This window comes from Sorex fumeus, unplaced genomic scaffold (genome assembly GCF_029834395.1).
Source record: "Sorex fumeus unplaced genomic scaffold, SorFum_2.1 ptg000015l, whole genome shotgun sequence".
NCBI lineage: Eukaryota > Metazoa > Chordata > Mammalia > Eulipotyphla > Soricidae > Sorex > Sorex fumeus.
In genome coordinates this window covers 6,633,346-6,648,969 of record NW_026606072.1, presented here as the reverse complement: position 1 = coordinate 6,648,969, position 15,624 = coordinate 6,633,346, and the positions used below count along the sequence as shown (strand labels likewise).

At 34.7% G+C, this 15,624-nt stretch overlaps 1 protein-coding gene across 2 annotated transcripts in view; it reads left to right on the top strand.

The window, feature by feature from the left end:
- Positions 1-14,839, top strand: part of FYB1 (FYN binding protein 1) — a 98,550-nt gene extending 83,711 nt beyond the window's left edge. For both annotated transcript variants that reach the window (XM_056112095.1, XM_056112094.1), the window contains 5 exons: positions 1,896-1,986; positions 3,375-3,537; positions 8,668-8,701; positions 11,141-11,172; positions 12,775-14,839. In XM_056112095.1, the coding sequence (XP_055968070.1) occupies positions 1,896-1,986; positions 3,375-3,537; positions 8,668-8,701; positions 11,141-11,172; positions 12,775-12,797 (343 nt within the window). In that variant the 3' untranslated portion in view covers positions 12,798-14,839. The remainder of the gene's footprint in view (positions 1-1,895; positions 1,987-3,374; positions 3,538-8,667; positions 8,702-11,140; positions 11,173-12,774) is intronic.
- The last annotated feature ends 785 nt before the right edge of the window (positions 14,840-15,624 follow it).

Sequence of the window (15,624 nt, the reverse complement as noted above, 5' to 3'; positions counted from 1 at the left end):
CTAAATGTGGATATTTTGGACAATTACTTACCTATGCTCCTGATTTCCTATAATTGTCTTTACTCAATTGGTATACATGGTATTCGTGCCTAGATTTTATGTCATTTTGAATATTAAATACATTTACTAATCAGATTTTTTTCTGTCTCTCTCATACATACACATACACATCAACATAAACACTGTAGCACTGTAGCACTGTCCTCCCGTTGTTCATCGATTTGTTTGAGTGGGCCCAGTAACGTCTCCATTGTGAGACTTGTTACTGTGTTTGGCATATCGAATACGTCATAGGTAGCTTGCCATGCAGGAGATATACTCTCGGTAGCTTGCCAGGCTCTCCAAGAAGGGCGGAGGAATCGAACCCAGCTCGACCAGGCCAGCAACTTGAAAGGCCCTACCACTGTGCTATCGCTCCAGCCCAACATAAACACACAATGGGTAATTGATAAAGTGATTAAGAAAATTCCTTTTCTAAGATCTAAAGAATTTTTCCTAAAATTTTATCATTAACCTACATTTTCTGCTTCTGATCTTGCTTCCATTTGAGTAGTTTTGAAAATATTAATATATATCTCAGCTTTATAAACTATAAAAATCAAGTTTTTGAAATACTTTCTTTTAAAAAGCATTGTTTACAACATTAATTAAGTCACTTAGTTATGTAAGAAGTTTTGAAAAAGATAGGGGACTCATCAAGTATAGACTGAAACATGGGCCTGTACACCAGGTTGGACGTGGATCTTTAATGATCCCCTATATCCCATATGGTCTCCTAGGCCCAGCCAGAAGTGATCCCAAGCTCAGAGCCAGTAGTAAGCCCGGAGCACACCTGGGTGTGGCCCCCAAACCAAAAATTTTAAAAGTTGACTGAATCACAAGAAATTGCTCTTAAGTATCCTTGTTTGCATAGTTCAACATAATGTCTTATTTAGATTTCTTCCAAATCTTATATTCCTTCTGTTTTTGTTGTTGTAGTTGTTATTGGATATGTATATATATGTGTGTATGTATATATATATATATATTTAATTTATTTATTCCTTCATGCCCCACTTTATTTAAACACCATGGTTTACAAAGTTGTTCATGATGATTTGTTACAGGCATTCAATATTTCAACATCAACCCCATGACCACTGTCACCTTCCCTTCACCATTGTCATTATTTTCTCAACGACCCCTCAAGCCTACCCCCTTAGCAGGCTGACAATAATTTATTTTATATTGCTTGTTACCCCTAAATGGCTACCGGAATGATCACAAAATATTTCCATGAAAGAAAATTTCCATGAAAGAAAAGTTGTTGAATCTCACCATGGGGACATTATGTCCTTGTCTGAGAGTTTAAGCTGTTGCAGCATGTTAACCTTCTGTGTTAATGTTTTTGTTAGTAGAAATCGGTTGGTTTCCACGTTACCTCTCATCCATCTACTAATGGGATATCAGTGTGCTAGATATTGGAGATATCACTCCAGAAAATCCAGAATTCTCAACTGAGCAGACCTGCTAGCATTTAATTTTTAACTCTAAGAAGGCCTGGAGTTTTTGGTCATAAGGACCCATGTACCTGACGTTTTCAGCAGATTAGTGTCTCAGGAGGCCTAGTCCTAATGTGACAGAGTCTGGCCAGAGGCACAGTGGTGGTTTTGTAGTGCAAGAAAGGCTCCCAGGGCCTTGGGCAGTAGCTGAGTTCCTGGACATATCTTATGCTTGTAAAGACTCTCTTCTGCTTTGTGAAATGGTGTAATTTATAACAGTTAATGCATTTTATACATTCTAAGAAAATAATGAATAAAAGATAAAGCAAAGATGTAATATTGTGAATTAAAGTTTACTATGTATTACCGTTTTTATATTTTTGAAAGAAAACATTATATGTTCTTCCTTCCTAGTCAAGAAGTCAAAGCTAAGACACAAGAAAAGGACCTTAAGAAGTTAAGAAAGCAAGAAAAAGAAGAAAAGGAATTCAGGAAAAAATTTAAAGTATGTCATATTTAATAACATACAAAATTCAAAGCACAGATGAAAATATGGATTTCAAATATGTTCATGTCTAACACCAAAATGAACAATATATAAGTGAAATTATTATAGTCATCTATATAAATCCCTGATTTTCTACAAAATTTATTTTAAACAAAAATTTATTCTTATATCAACTTAGACAACTATCACAAACACTGTGAAAACTAGATAACACACGGTTAAAGTGCTTGACTAGCACACAGCTGATCTCGGTTCAATCCCTGGTACTTATATATGCTCCCCTGAATCCCACCAGGCGTAATCCCTGAGCACAAATCCAGGAGTAAGCCCTATGCATCATTAAGTGTGGCTCCACACTCAGTAGAATGAATAAAAGTGTGATATTTATTCCTGTTCCTATTGTTCTTCCTATTATTATTATTATTGGGCTGCAACGATAGCACAGAGGGTAGGGCCTTGCATGCGGCCAACCCAGGTTCGATTCCTCCACTCCTCTCAGAGACTCCAGCAAGCCACCCAGAGTATCCTGCCCACAGTGCAAAACCTGGTGTATTCGATATGCCAAAAACAGTAACAACAAGTCTCACAACGGAGACGTTACTGGTGCCCGCTTGAGCAAATTGATGAGCAATGGGAGGAAAGTGCTACAGTGCTATTATTATTATTATTATTATTATTATTCCTATTATTAACAGTATTGTAAAGGATAATTTTTAAATGTGATATATACTGTATATTATTTCAATGGAATATTACTAAACTTCAGAAAATAAGTTTCTTCTTCTAGAGTCTCCATAGATAAACTTAGAGTCCATTATAAGATGGAAAAAAGTACTGAAAATCACTTATATGTGGGATCTAAGAAAACCCAAAATCACAGAAACAGAGTGGAATGGTCTGAAGGGTGGAGGGGTGGAGACATGGATGGAAATAAGGCATGTGCTAACGGATACATACCTTTAGGTATAATTAGTAAGTTGGGGGAATACTGTGTACAACAGTGATTATTGTTAGCATATATGTGATGGTTGCTAAAAGATTATATCTTAGTTGTTTTCATCACAAAAAAGAAATGGTATTTTTGGTAAATTAATAGAACTATTAGCTGGCAAAATAATGCTTATGATTTTATAATATTTAATATATCAAATTAACACATATATATTCAGCTTAAAATTATTTTTTTAATTTTAAAGTTAAATTACTTTCATAGGGTTATGAGAAAATATTCCCCAAAATACATTTTTTAATGGCTTTGTCAATATGTTTTGAAAATTAGGACTATTTAGTGTAAACTTTCTTCATATAGAAATTACTAAAGTAATGGTATTTGTTTAGTAATAGTTATCAATCTATAATGTATATGTTTTTCTGTATGTTCACAGTATGATGGTGAAATTCGGGTCCTCTATTCAACCAGAGTTGCCTCTTCCTTTACATCTAAAAAATGGGGGAATAGAGATCTACAGGTAAAGCCTGGGGAAGCTCTGGAAGTTATACAAAGTACAGACGATACAAAAGTTCTCTGCAGGAATGAAGATGGAAAATGTAAGTCACTGTTTATAATATTAAATACACTCACTATCGTTTATTATTCACATTCAATACAGTAGAGTTCTTGTTTTCAAAGAGAGGGACAGACACAGAATGATCTTTCTCATGTGTGGCACATAAAGAAACATAGTAGGGAAAAACAAATGCCCAAAGGCAACAGGACGTGAGAGCTGGTTTGCAGGGGGAAACTCCTCTTGGGGAAGAGAAGAAAAGGGAGTGGAATAGAATGGCGACGGTGGGGGACGGACACACTGGGACAATGATGGAGTGAAGCTGGCACTGTGGTGAAGGGTGTGATACTGGAATGATTTATCCAAGAAGTCCTACTATTAACAAAATTTGTAAACCACAGTGCCTATAATAAAATACAATCTAAACAATGAAAGAGAGAGAGAGTGAGTGAGTGAGAGAATCTTGTCCTTTTTGACTTTTTTCAGTTACTAAAGGCAACAGTTGGAAATACTTTTGTCCAATTTCTAAAGGATGCCTATTTTATTGAAAACCGAGAGAACAGTTACATAAATTACATTGTCTGGCCAGAGCAATAGCATAGTGATAGGGCATTTGCCTTGCACGTGGCCAACCTGGGTTTGATTCCTCCACCCCTCTTAGAGAGCCCGGCAAGCTACCAAGAGTATTCAAGCTGCATGGCAAAGCCTGGCAAGCTACCCATGACGTATTCAATATTCCAAAAACAGTAACAAGTCTCACAATGGAGATGTTACTGGTGCCTGCTCGAGAAAATCGATGAGCAATGGAAGGACAGTGCTTCAGTGCTACATGACTGTCCATATCAACCCATTGGGCATGAAAAGCATGAACTCCGAGTCAAATTTCAATGACAAGAACGTGACTCAGGGGTTTAAAACTGAAATTATTTTTTAAAAATAAAGCATGATGAGTTAATGGTGGAAATAAGGACCTAAAGTTATCCTGGGGGAGGTGCAATTGAGTGGAATGTGGATGTGGAAGTAGTTTAGTAACAGAGATTCAACATTTATGGATCAGAGAGATATTTCAAGGAATAAAACACCTGCCAACCATTTGAAAACCCAGCACCACATGCATATGGTCCCCTGAGCACTGCCAGGAGTGGCCTCTTAACACTGCCAGGTGCAGCTCAAAAAAAAAAAAACAACAAAGACTCAAAGCCTTACTGGAGAAAATATATGCACGGTGTTCCAGAAATAAAGAAACCCCCAATTCAGACTCGCAATTTTGAGGATATTCCCTAAGAAATAGCTTTAATTGAAGAAAAATATGCATTAAAATGTTCAAAATTTTCACTAATAATTTAATATGTTATAAAATATATCAAATTAAAGTTTTGACATGATTCTTTGACATGATACGAGCATAAGGGAATTCTCATGACATAATAGAAAGATAAATAAGAAGAAAATTTGTGAGAATTCACGGTTATGTAGAAACTATAACAGGGACGTGGCAAGGCAGAAAAATGGAATGGAGAGAAGAAAGGTTGAAGTAGATTGTTAATAATAACCAAATATGGTGATGCATCTAAAATACTATGTTTTCTTTCCTCTGCTTTGAAAAATTTCTCTACATTTTTCAGAACAGATAACTGTCCTAGTATTTTTTTTATGTGGTTCTTCCTTCCAGCATAAGTCTCAGGCACATCTTGCCCCAGATGTGTTCTTAGAAACCTGAGATAATTTCTTCTGTTTTAAAAATCCACTTTCAGTAATGTTATCCAAGTATTATGAGACAACCCCAACTCTGTGCTCAGGAGTCACCCCGGAAGTGCTACAGATCCGTGTGGTACTGGAGTCTTCATACACTCAGTCCTTTGAGCTATATCTAGGATCTGGCTGCCAAATATTATAACTAAAATCACAAAATCATTAGGCAACTCACCAACCTTTTAAGATTATGCCTCTCAGTTACCAAATATTTCCCATCTGCAACTGACCCTCCCAAAATGCGAGCTCCTTATTTTTCATTCCTTGAACAAATCATGCTATTTATTCATCTTTTTACTTTATTCTATAAAATAGGGAATATCCAAAATTGTCTATGAAAACCAATCTCATTTGCCATCTAAAGTTAAAATCATATTTATTCTGGGCTTCCTATACCTGGTCACAATTAAGTGCTGCCCTGCCCCACCATACTATTTTTGTGCATAAAGGTTCTTACTATTTTATCAGTCTATTATTCTTGCTTGATGCTGAGCTTGAGAGTAATAGCTTCAGTAAAATATTCTCAACATCATGTCGCCAGCACATTCTACAATGTCTAGCACCTTGTTTGGTATTTGCTGAGTTCAGTGTAAAAAATTGTAGATTGCAAGTGAGTAACAGGTGAAAGTTAATCACTTTCAAGACACTTTCACAAAGACATTTGCAGAAAGATGCCTGTTGAATAGTTAAACTTGTTAGAACAGCTTCTCTTCCCTTAGTTAGTCACCCTGGATCATGTGTTGTGTATTGTTTGGAAGTCTCTATATCTTTCAGTACCTTTGCCCTGCATCTTTTGATTAGCTGTAAAGACATTTGTAATCTAAAACTGTGGAGACTGTACCATACTCTCAATTCTTTTCTAATTCATCGAAGAAAAGAAAACATAGTTTTGATACACCAAATTTGTAAAGATAGAAATTAATGGTTGAAGCATTAATCATAATGACTTCTCATTGTGAAGGCAATATCATATCTGATCAATTCTTACCCACTAACTTGTAATAATCAATTTGTAGGTGTTGAGATCTTAAGTATATGTATCTGGAACATTCCTAAAGAGTTTCTCACCAATATTTTTACATGTTCCACAAATTCATAAATTTTAGGTTTCCCACCTTATGTCACTGGAGGAAAAGGTTGTGCCTAAATAAGTATAGAATCAGACATGGTCTTGGTGCTTTTTGTAGCCAAAATATTCTATTTCTTCTGAGTGTCAAAGAAAGGGGAATATAAGGAATGTTTTGAATTTAGATTTTTCCAGTCAATTATTTCCTAAGCAATTTTGTTGCCAATTTTAAAACAATACTGACTTAACTGAAGATGTTTTAATTATTATTATTCACAGCAAATGAAAGAAAAGGAAATAATAAAAGGTGTCATTTTAATCAAATTTTTGAAAACATTGCAATCAAAGTAGTTTTTATTTTTCCATAAAAAATTTTTTTGTTTGCTCGGTAATTTTCTGTTTACAGCACCCTTCTGAAAGGTGAGTCATTTATCCCAGGACACATCCGCACTGTGGCACACAAACATTTTGAGAAGAAATTTACTGGCACATATGGGGCAGTGGGCGTTACTTTTATAATCAACTCTACCCTGCCACATATTTCAAAACATTTGTTTCAAGTCACTGTGTTCTGCTCTGTGAAAGTGAGAATTTAAAAAATTAGCTTCATATTAAGTGTAAGAATTCCTTGAATACCAGCACCCACACCATGACAAGGTAACTGAACATGGAAGTCATTCCACATGGTACACAACCAAGCTTATATTTTATTTATTTAACTTTGTGTGTGGTTCATTAATATTTCCTCTGATAGACACACATAGAACATGTGAGCAAAGAGAGGATTTTTTATGAAAACTATTATTTCCAGGAATAATAAAAGAGAGATTATATAAAAATTCATGGTAAGTCACTTGTTTTGACATTGTCATGAATCATACTTTTTAGAAGATAACAATTTTAGCAAAGGTTTTTCTTTAATATAATAGGTATTGAGACTATATAGTGAGCAAAGGCTTTTTAAGGTACTAGACAGCAAAAACCTATTCTGTATAAAAATTCATTCTGTCTGTAGCACTGCCCTCCCATTGTTCATCAGTTTGCTCAAGCAGGCACCAGTAACATCGCCATTGTGAGACTTGTTGCTACTGTTTTTGGTATACCAAATACGATTCGGGAAGCTTGCCAGGCTCTGCCTGCCGGCAGAATATTCTCCATAGCTTGCTGGGTTCTTTGATAGAGATGGAGGAATTGAACCCGGGTCAGCTGCGTGCAAGAAAAACGCCCTTCCCACTGTGCTGTCGCTCCAGCCCGATATTTCTACAAGGTTAAAAATTCATTAACCTTGTAAAAATATTATATAATAGTGATTTTATAGCTATGAAACTGAAAATAGCCATATCATTTCAGGAATGCAGTATAGTAGCAGCACACTCCATCTCAATGATAGAGTTGTCCTCAATAGTATTTACAACCATTGATATTTACATATTTCACACACAGCAACAGGAACAACAGATCACTTAGCAAAAGAGAAGCTTGTCTTTAGGACTCTGGAACAGGCAAGCTATCAGAAGTGTAGAAGGGGTTCAGAACCCAGCAGAATATTTTACAAAGTTAATTAAACTGTACATCATGTATTATTAACTTTGATCATGCCTGCTTTCATGCTATTGATAATATTTTATCTGATCTATACAGTTTTAACCTGTAAGTTTTAAAGATGACCTAAAACACAGGAAAGAGAAAAGCTTTAATTTTTGAAAACAGTGATTGTATTAATCACCTCAATTCTGAACTTCATAAAAACAGAACCACGAATTTTAACTAATAAAAAGTTCACTCATGGAAAAAACGTTTGAAGAAACCCTAATCCACTTAGCCAGGGAATCACTAAAATCCCTAGTTGTATTCTTCTATAATGTGTTTGTCCAATGAAAGTGAAAATGCAAGTGTAAACACTGGCAGAAAGCAAAACGGTAGTGGAAGATATGCCACGTGTAATATTTCAAATATGGTAATATTTGAAAGATTAAGTCTTAATTTGGAGATACCTAGAATAACTATTAGTGACCTAGTTTTGTAATCAAAGAAACTGTGTTTAATGAATTCTTCTTGGAAGTGGGATCATATGGGTAATACACAAAGAAGTAGATTCAAAAATTGAGACTGTTGTGTTAAGTTCTGCAGTTGCTCTGAGAAGAAATTTTTTTTAATTTATCAAGAAAGGAGCAAAGATTATCAATTGAGTGGGAAAAAAGGAGGGATGAATATAAATAAGAAAAATGATTTGTATTTTCAGATGAATAGAATTACTCGAGATATTATATTATTCGATTATATTTAATGTCATCAAAGAAGTAGTAAATATTTTCAAGTTTGTTCTCATAATAATTTATTTTCTTTCTTTAACAGATGGTTATGTCCTTCGTAGTTACTTGGTGGACAAGTAAGTTCATTTCTTCTACTGTTTCACTTGTAGAAATTGGGGCTAGAGCGATAGTACAGTGGGTAAGGCATTCGCCTTGCATGCAGCCAACCCGGGTTGATCTCTGACATCTCATATGGTCCTCCAAACCTGCCAGGTGTGATCCCTAAGCACAGAGCCAGAAATAAACCCTGAATTGGGTGTGGACCAAATATGAAACAAACAGACAAAATTTTATCTTTTTTTAAGGCTGCATTGCTAATAATTTTTAAGACTTATAATCTATGGTTCTATTTTAAAAACAGTCACACTCATGTCAGTATGGTAGAAGGAACAATTAAAAAGTTGGGTATTTTTTTTATAAAATTGTATTTAAAAATTACTTAGAAGAATGTTAAGAGAGAGAGAGAGAGAGAGAGAGAGAGAGAGAGAGAGAGAGAGAGAGAGAGAGAGAGAGAGAGAATGTCATCTTCTCTAGAAGGGGAAAAGCCGAGTGCACATCTCAGGGCAAGATGCAGGTCAGTCTCCAGGGTGGAGAATGAGCCCGAAGTTAAGATTTCAATTTTGTATCTTAAGTCAACAAAAAGAACTTCTCATTCATTATTATACAGTTCAGAATTTTATACAGTCATTTAACACAGACAGGCATTGCAAACACCAGAGACAGACAAGGCAAAGCCACCAACACTTTTATTAAAACTCTCATTTCACTTGCTAAGAATACAGTTGTTTGAATTGATCCGAAAGCAATAGTATCCACGCAGTAGATACTACCATCACCCATGCGCAGTTTGTAGCTTGGCCCCTAATTGAGGATTTCTCTTTACTCACACCAGGAATAGTAGAGTATTAAGTTGCGTTTTTGGAAGCATGCCAGTAAAAAGAGAGTTATCAATGATTCTTCTATTCCTATGAATAAGACGTTGTCACAGCCTAGTACTGGTGTACTATTGAGTGCAGCAAAGAAGTAATAACATTCTGTCCCAAGTAAACCAGAGCAGGAAATGAACCCCATTACCAGGGTAGGGTTTATATACCAAATACACAGATTCACACAGAACAGCATAATTAAAAAAAAAATCAAGGCAGATTCACAAACAGTATCCATGAACAGCCTGACATTGGTCTAAAAGAGACAAATCAGTGCTCCCTCAGCAAGCTAGTGAAGTGTCCAAATGATAATAATACCTTTGTTTTCCTCAGAACCTTAGTCCTGGAGTTCAGCATGAGACTTTCCAATAGGTTTTGTTCTACAACCAGTGCAAATTTCAAGAAAAGAGTGTATGCAAATGTTAGGATAACTTTACTAGGAGCTTTCAAGAGATTAAAGAAGCATAGTTTTGCAATTATGGATCTACCACCTATTGAAGCGAATGCTTAAAAAATTTCAGTGAGTGATTGATAGGGGGGAGAAAGAATCTATCATCAGATTTCCATTAGCCAGACTCTCAGTCTCAGAAAGGATCCAAACAGAAGACATAGAGAACTCACAGCATCTGCCACACTTGGCAGCAATTTGAAGAGCCTGCTGCTGTTTCCATGATTAAAGCACAGAGCATCCCAGGAACCAAGAAGGGTCTGGTCTATGTGACAAGGCCCTGTGCTTCTGAATTTTGTAACTGTATCCTGCTCTTCAAGGCTCTGCTAATATTTATAATACTTTCTATTTTAATTACCTGTCTGTCATCTACTCCACCATTAGCTTATCAACTGAATCAAAGGCTTCTGCCTCCTGCTCTGTGTGTAAAGTAGAATGTTTCATACACACCGGGGGCCAGATGAAATCCTAAATGTGTAAAAGTAGTCAGCACTATGATTATAGGCACTGCCTGTAGCCATAAATGCTTTTAGCATCATTTAACATAAAGAAACACTGTGTTAGCCGGAACGTGGTTACTTCTTTTGTAATAAATTTTATGATTCATGTATATACATTATAATTAGAGCTATTTGAAAATGATACACTCATTTCCTCTGCTAGATATTGTTATGTTTCATTCAACACTGAGTGTTCAAATGAACGTATAAATCTGATACAAACAGACATCAAGACTTTCTGGCAGTTTAGGATTAGGGTCCACAGTGAAGCATTATGCCCCAGAGGTTCAGTTTTTTTTATTTCAACAAGAACTTAGCAAGCTGAGCTGTGTTCTAGATTGGGTCTAAAGATAAATAAGACACTGTTTGAGATCTTGAGACGTGTTTCCATTATTCTTGGTACAGAAGAAGTTGTTCAGTTTTATTTTTAGAGTGAAACAGAGACAGACTAAGACAATAAAAAAAGATGCAGATGAATATCAAATTTCTTCTTCTTTATAAATACATAACATGTGATTTTTACCCTTAACTACCTAAATTGTTATATAAAATAATAACATAATTTTACATAACCTTTTCAAAATATTGGCTTCATGTTAAGGTATTTTTCTTTAAAATAAAAAGGGTTTTCTTTATTTTCAGTGATGGAGAGATCTACGATGATATTGCTGATGGTAAGTCTTCTATGGCATTCACCATACGAATTTGGCATTCACCGTGAAAAGACAGTGGTGGTGGAATCACTGTTCTTAGAAATACAAAATGAGGCTGAACCTATCGTACGGGGGCAAGATGCTTGCCTTACAGGAGGTCGACCCAGGTTTGATCTTCTGCACCCTATGTGGTCCCCCTGAACCCCACCAGGTGTGACCCTTGAGCAGAGAGCCAGGAGTAAGCCTCGAGCACTGCCAGGTATTGCCCAGAAACAAATAAAAACAAAAAAAAAACCAGTATACCAAAATATCTTAATGAAATAATGTGAGTCTTTTAATTTGTGGTGAATTTTGCATCATTTGAGAAAATCAGAAATAGTTTACACCCTATATTTTTACACATGATGGGAAATGAGAAAAGAATCTCTTGAAATTTTCTTGAAATAGTGGATTTTTTATTATATCATGAATCTTAATAAGAATTGCTTTGATCACAAATAATATGTATACTTGGACAAATAACAGGCACTTTTCATTTTCAATCATAAAAACTAATATTCTCTAAATATTGTATTATCTCTTTTAATTTATTTTTGATTTATTATTTTGCAATATTATGGAATTTGAGGTGTTTAGCTTCTCATTCTCTATGGATAGTTCCCACCACTTCGACCACCAAAATTTTAATGTGCTTCCCCACATCCAAAAGACTCCTCTTTTATTCCTCCCACCCACCTCCTGCTTCCCTTTGGGGACCACCACAGTTTTCATGAGTCCAGAAATTGTAGGGGTTTTTTAAATCCATATTCTACACATTAGAGAAACCATTCAATAATTTTCCTTCACTTCCTTACTTCACTTAGCACAAACACTTTAAGAATCATCCATTTGTCCCAAAAGGCACAATTTTCTCTCTTTTCCCCCAGTAGTTGAGCATTATTCCTGAGTATAAATACCATAGCTGCTATATCTAGTCATTTTTAAATGGGCATTTAGATTGAGTCCATGTTTTGGCTATTGTGAACAATGCTGCTATAAATATGAGGTGAAATGTCCTTTCAAATTAGTGCTTTTACATAACACCATATGTTTCTAAGCTATAATCTAAAAAAAAAGTAACCTAAGCATGGGGGATGTATGTAGCTCAGCCATAGAGCCCTTGCTGAGCATGTATATAGTCCTAGGTTCAATTTCTGACACTGCAAAAGAGGAAAGGGGAAAAAAAAACTAACCCTAGCTGAAGTACAGCATGGAAGTCTGCACGTTGCCACTTAGACTCCTTTTAAATATATGGTTCTTGCTGACATTTAATATTTCAACATCATTAAAATGAATACAAAGAAATACATGTAATAAGTCACCAGGTAAAATGAAATAATGTTGAGTTTTACCTGACAGTGAATAAATCTTTTCCATAAACTTTGTTGTAATTTATATTTAACAGTGAAAATTAAATAAATGACATCCTGTTTAACTGATTTTTTTTCATCAAGCAAGCCAGTTCTACCATTCAAATCCCAATACACTCTGTTATAAATCACTCACCTATCCAACCATATAACACCTTGAGAATATTTGTTTTTCTTTAAATATGTTTAAGTTTGTATTTTTTTTCACTTTCAGGTTGCATCTATGACAATGACTAGCTATCAGCTTTGATTATTCTGCTATGTTCATTTAATGTCAATATGATGTCCAAATTTTAATTGACAACTGTCACTGTCACTGTCCTCGCATTGTTCATCGATTTGCTCGAGCAGACCCAGTAACATCTCCATTGACAACATAGAAATAAATATACAAAACTACTCATTACCATAAATTACAAAAATTTATTATCTTCATCAAATTTTAAAAATTTTCAAGTTTAAAACACTTCCAAATTTTTAGAAGATGGTCTCTTCCTTAATGAACATCTCAAGAACTGCATCAGTGAGTATAAGAATTATTTAATATCCCATTTTGGTTTCACCCACAATTAAGAAGGTGCTTCTTTTAGATCATCAATAAATAATTCCAGCTTTCTAAAAAAATTCATTTAAGAAGAAATAGAAGAAGAAGAAGAAGAAGAAGAAGAAGAAGAAGAAGAAGAAGAAGAAGAAGAAGAAGAAAGAAATTTTAATACAATTCCCCCAAAGCTGTTTTTGCACTTCTGATTATGATAGTATTATATTATCTATCTAATTATCTCTGTTCAAAAAAGCAGAAATATCTTCTCTTCTGTTGGTGGACTAAATATTTTTGAAAATTATTGTAGTAGCAGAGCATTTTTATAAAGTTTTACCCTATAAATATGTGAATTTGTGAATATGTGAGTATGTATTTGATATGAAAGCATACATTTATTAACACCTGAAATTAAAACTGTAGGGGTCATTTTGAAGATTCATTTTGTGAATTCTTACTAACAGTTTAAATCCGTACTCTGCTTAAAGTCCTATTGTAATTAGATTAGATACCAAGGAAGACAATCTTAAAATTGTGAAGAATATAGCATATTCTTGGAAATTAACTAGTCTTTTGCTGCACTCTCTTTACTATGAAGACTCTTAAGTACTTGTTTTTATTTTTAATTAATGCTAAACAGCTTTTTATTTTTTGCTACTTTATTAGGTAGTTGGCCAGTAGCAGGAATAAAAAATTTAAAACCCCTAATATTGGAGTTTCTTAAAACCCCTCACATATTGATCTATATCCACTCTCTATTAATACATACTCATTCCTAAAACAACCCCCAAAATGAAATCTGAAACATTGGATTCCAAATGCTAAAAACACTTAAACACCATAATACAAAATTCAGAACTGCATTCACCCAAGAAAATGCCATAGTAGACAACTTTTTCACACTTTCAAAATAACACTGGTTTTGAAACCAGTGAACCATGATGTGACATTTGAGTAAATCACTTACCCTTTCAGTTTTTTCATTTATAAATTATGAGATTAAACTGTTTTTCACTGCCAATTATCTACACTTCTGTAATTCTTTCCTATTCTAGTCCCATGTGTCAGAAATTTCAAAATTTTCTAATAAGTAATGATTATGCATTGGTCATGTTTTAATATTGCTATGACCTATTTAAGTTTCTGAAGAATAAATCCCACTGAATTTTTTAAAAGTTCAAATAATTGTAAAGAAACTCAAATTTTTCACATGTGAAAAGCAAAATTTCTATGAGGTAGGTGTGTGAAAATTTGGAAAGATCATCAATTTCCGCTGTTCAATAATTTATAGATTCAAGGATTCTGAGACCCCAGATCAAAAGTCACTAATCTTAAACTATTAATCTTTAATTATGAAATATGTCGATGTCAGATTTCTGATAGGGTAAGCCAATATGTACTCATATGATGAATCTACATAATATTCCATTAAATGATGCTGTTCAGAGTGGTTAAAAATTGCCAATATATTTAACATACTGACAATTTATTTCCAACAATTTGTTAAATTGAGAATGGCATAAAGCTAATACAATGTCAGTCTTTTATAGTCCAAATTAAATCAAGAGAATATTTTGAAATTAGGGTTTATCACCAAGAAAGGGGTACACAAATGCGTATGAAATATTTATGTAGTAATCATCCTAAAATAAAGATGTATTTGAGGCATTGACTCTAATATACAAATGTTATTTTTGTCACATTTTTATCTATGAAATTGTGTCCTGTGAAAAGATGAGAAATAAATGATGCCATCAGCAATTGGCTTTGCCTCCTTTCTTTTCAAAAAAAATTGAGACCATCAGTCTTTCTCATAATTTGGTCTTACAAAAGTATCTTCCTCTGAACCATCCTTACCTCCCTCACAGCCTCAAGGGATGTGTCATGTCATGTTCAAAAGCCAACTGTTCCAGCAGTGTCCCTGATATTTTGCCGTCTGTTTTCTGCTAAAAATTGAGGTAGTTTACGTTCAGCTTCATAAAACATTCATCCTTAAGCTACATCCAAACACTATCCCTCCAAGCAGCATACCAGTTCCTCCGATATAAGTCATAATCTATTATCTGACTTCTGTCTGCCCTCTTTAGAAACTTCTTCTGAAATTGTTTTCTCTCCTATCCTCCCTTCTCCTTAAATCTTACTCTTCCTTTCCTCTCCTTTCCTTTCCTCCTTCTAACTCTTCTTTCATTCACTTCCCTCCACTCTTTTCCCTCCCTCTTTCCCTCTCTTTCTCACACATTCACTTACTGTCTTCCCAATTTCTCTCTTTCACCCCTTCCCTTGTTTCTAATCTTTAACTTCTCTTTTTGTGAAGATTCCCTTCTCTGCACTTACAAGCATAATGAAGTCTTCACATTTTTCCATTAAGAAATATAAAATATTGCTTTGCATTAAAAAACATGAAATACCCAAATACCTAACTATAGTCCTTTTCTATTTACCTTTTATTACCTCATTACTCATTAAAAGTGGGGCAGTCTCAAAAGGAGAGAGAGAACACAGGGGATTGCCCTGCCACAGAGACAG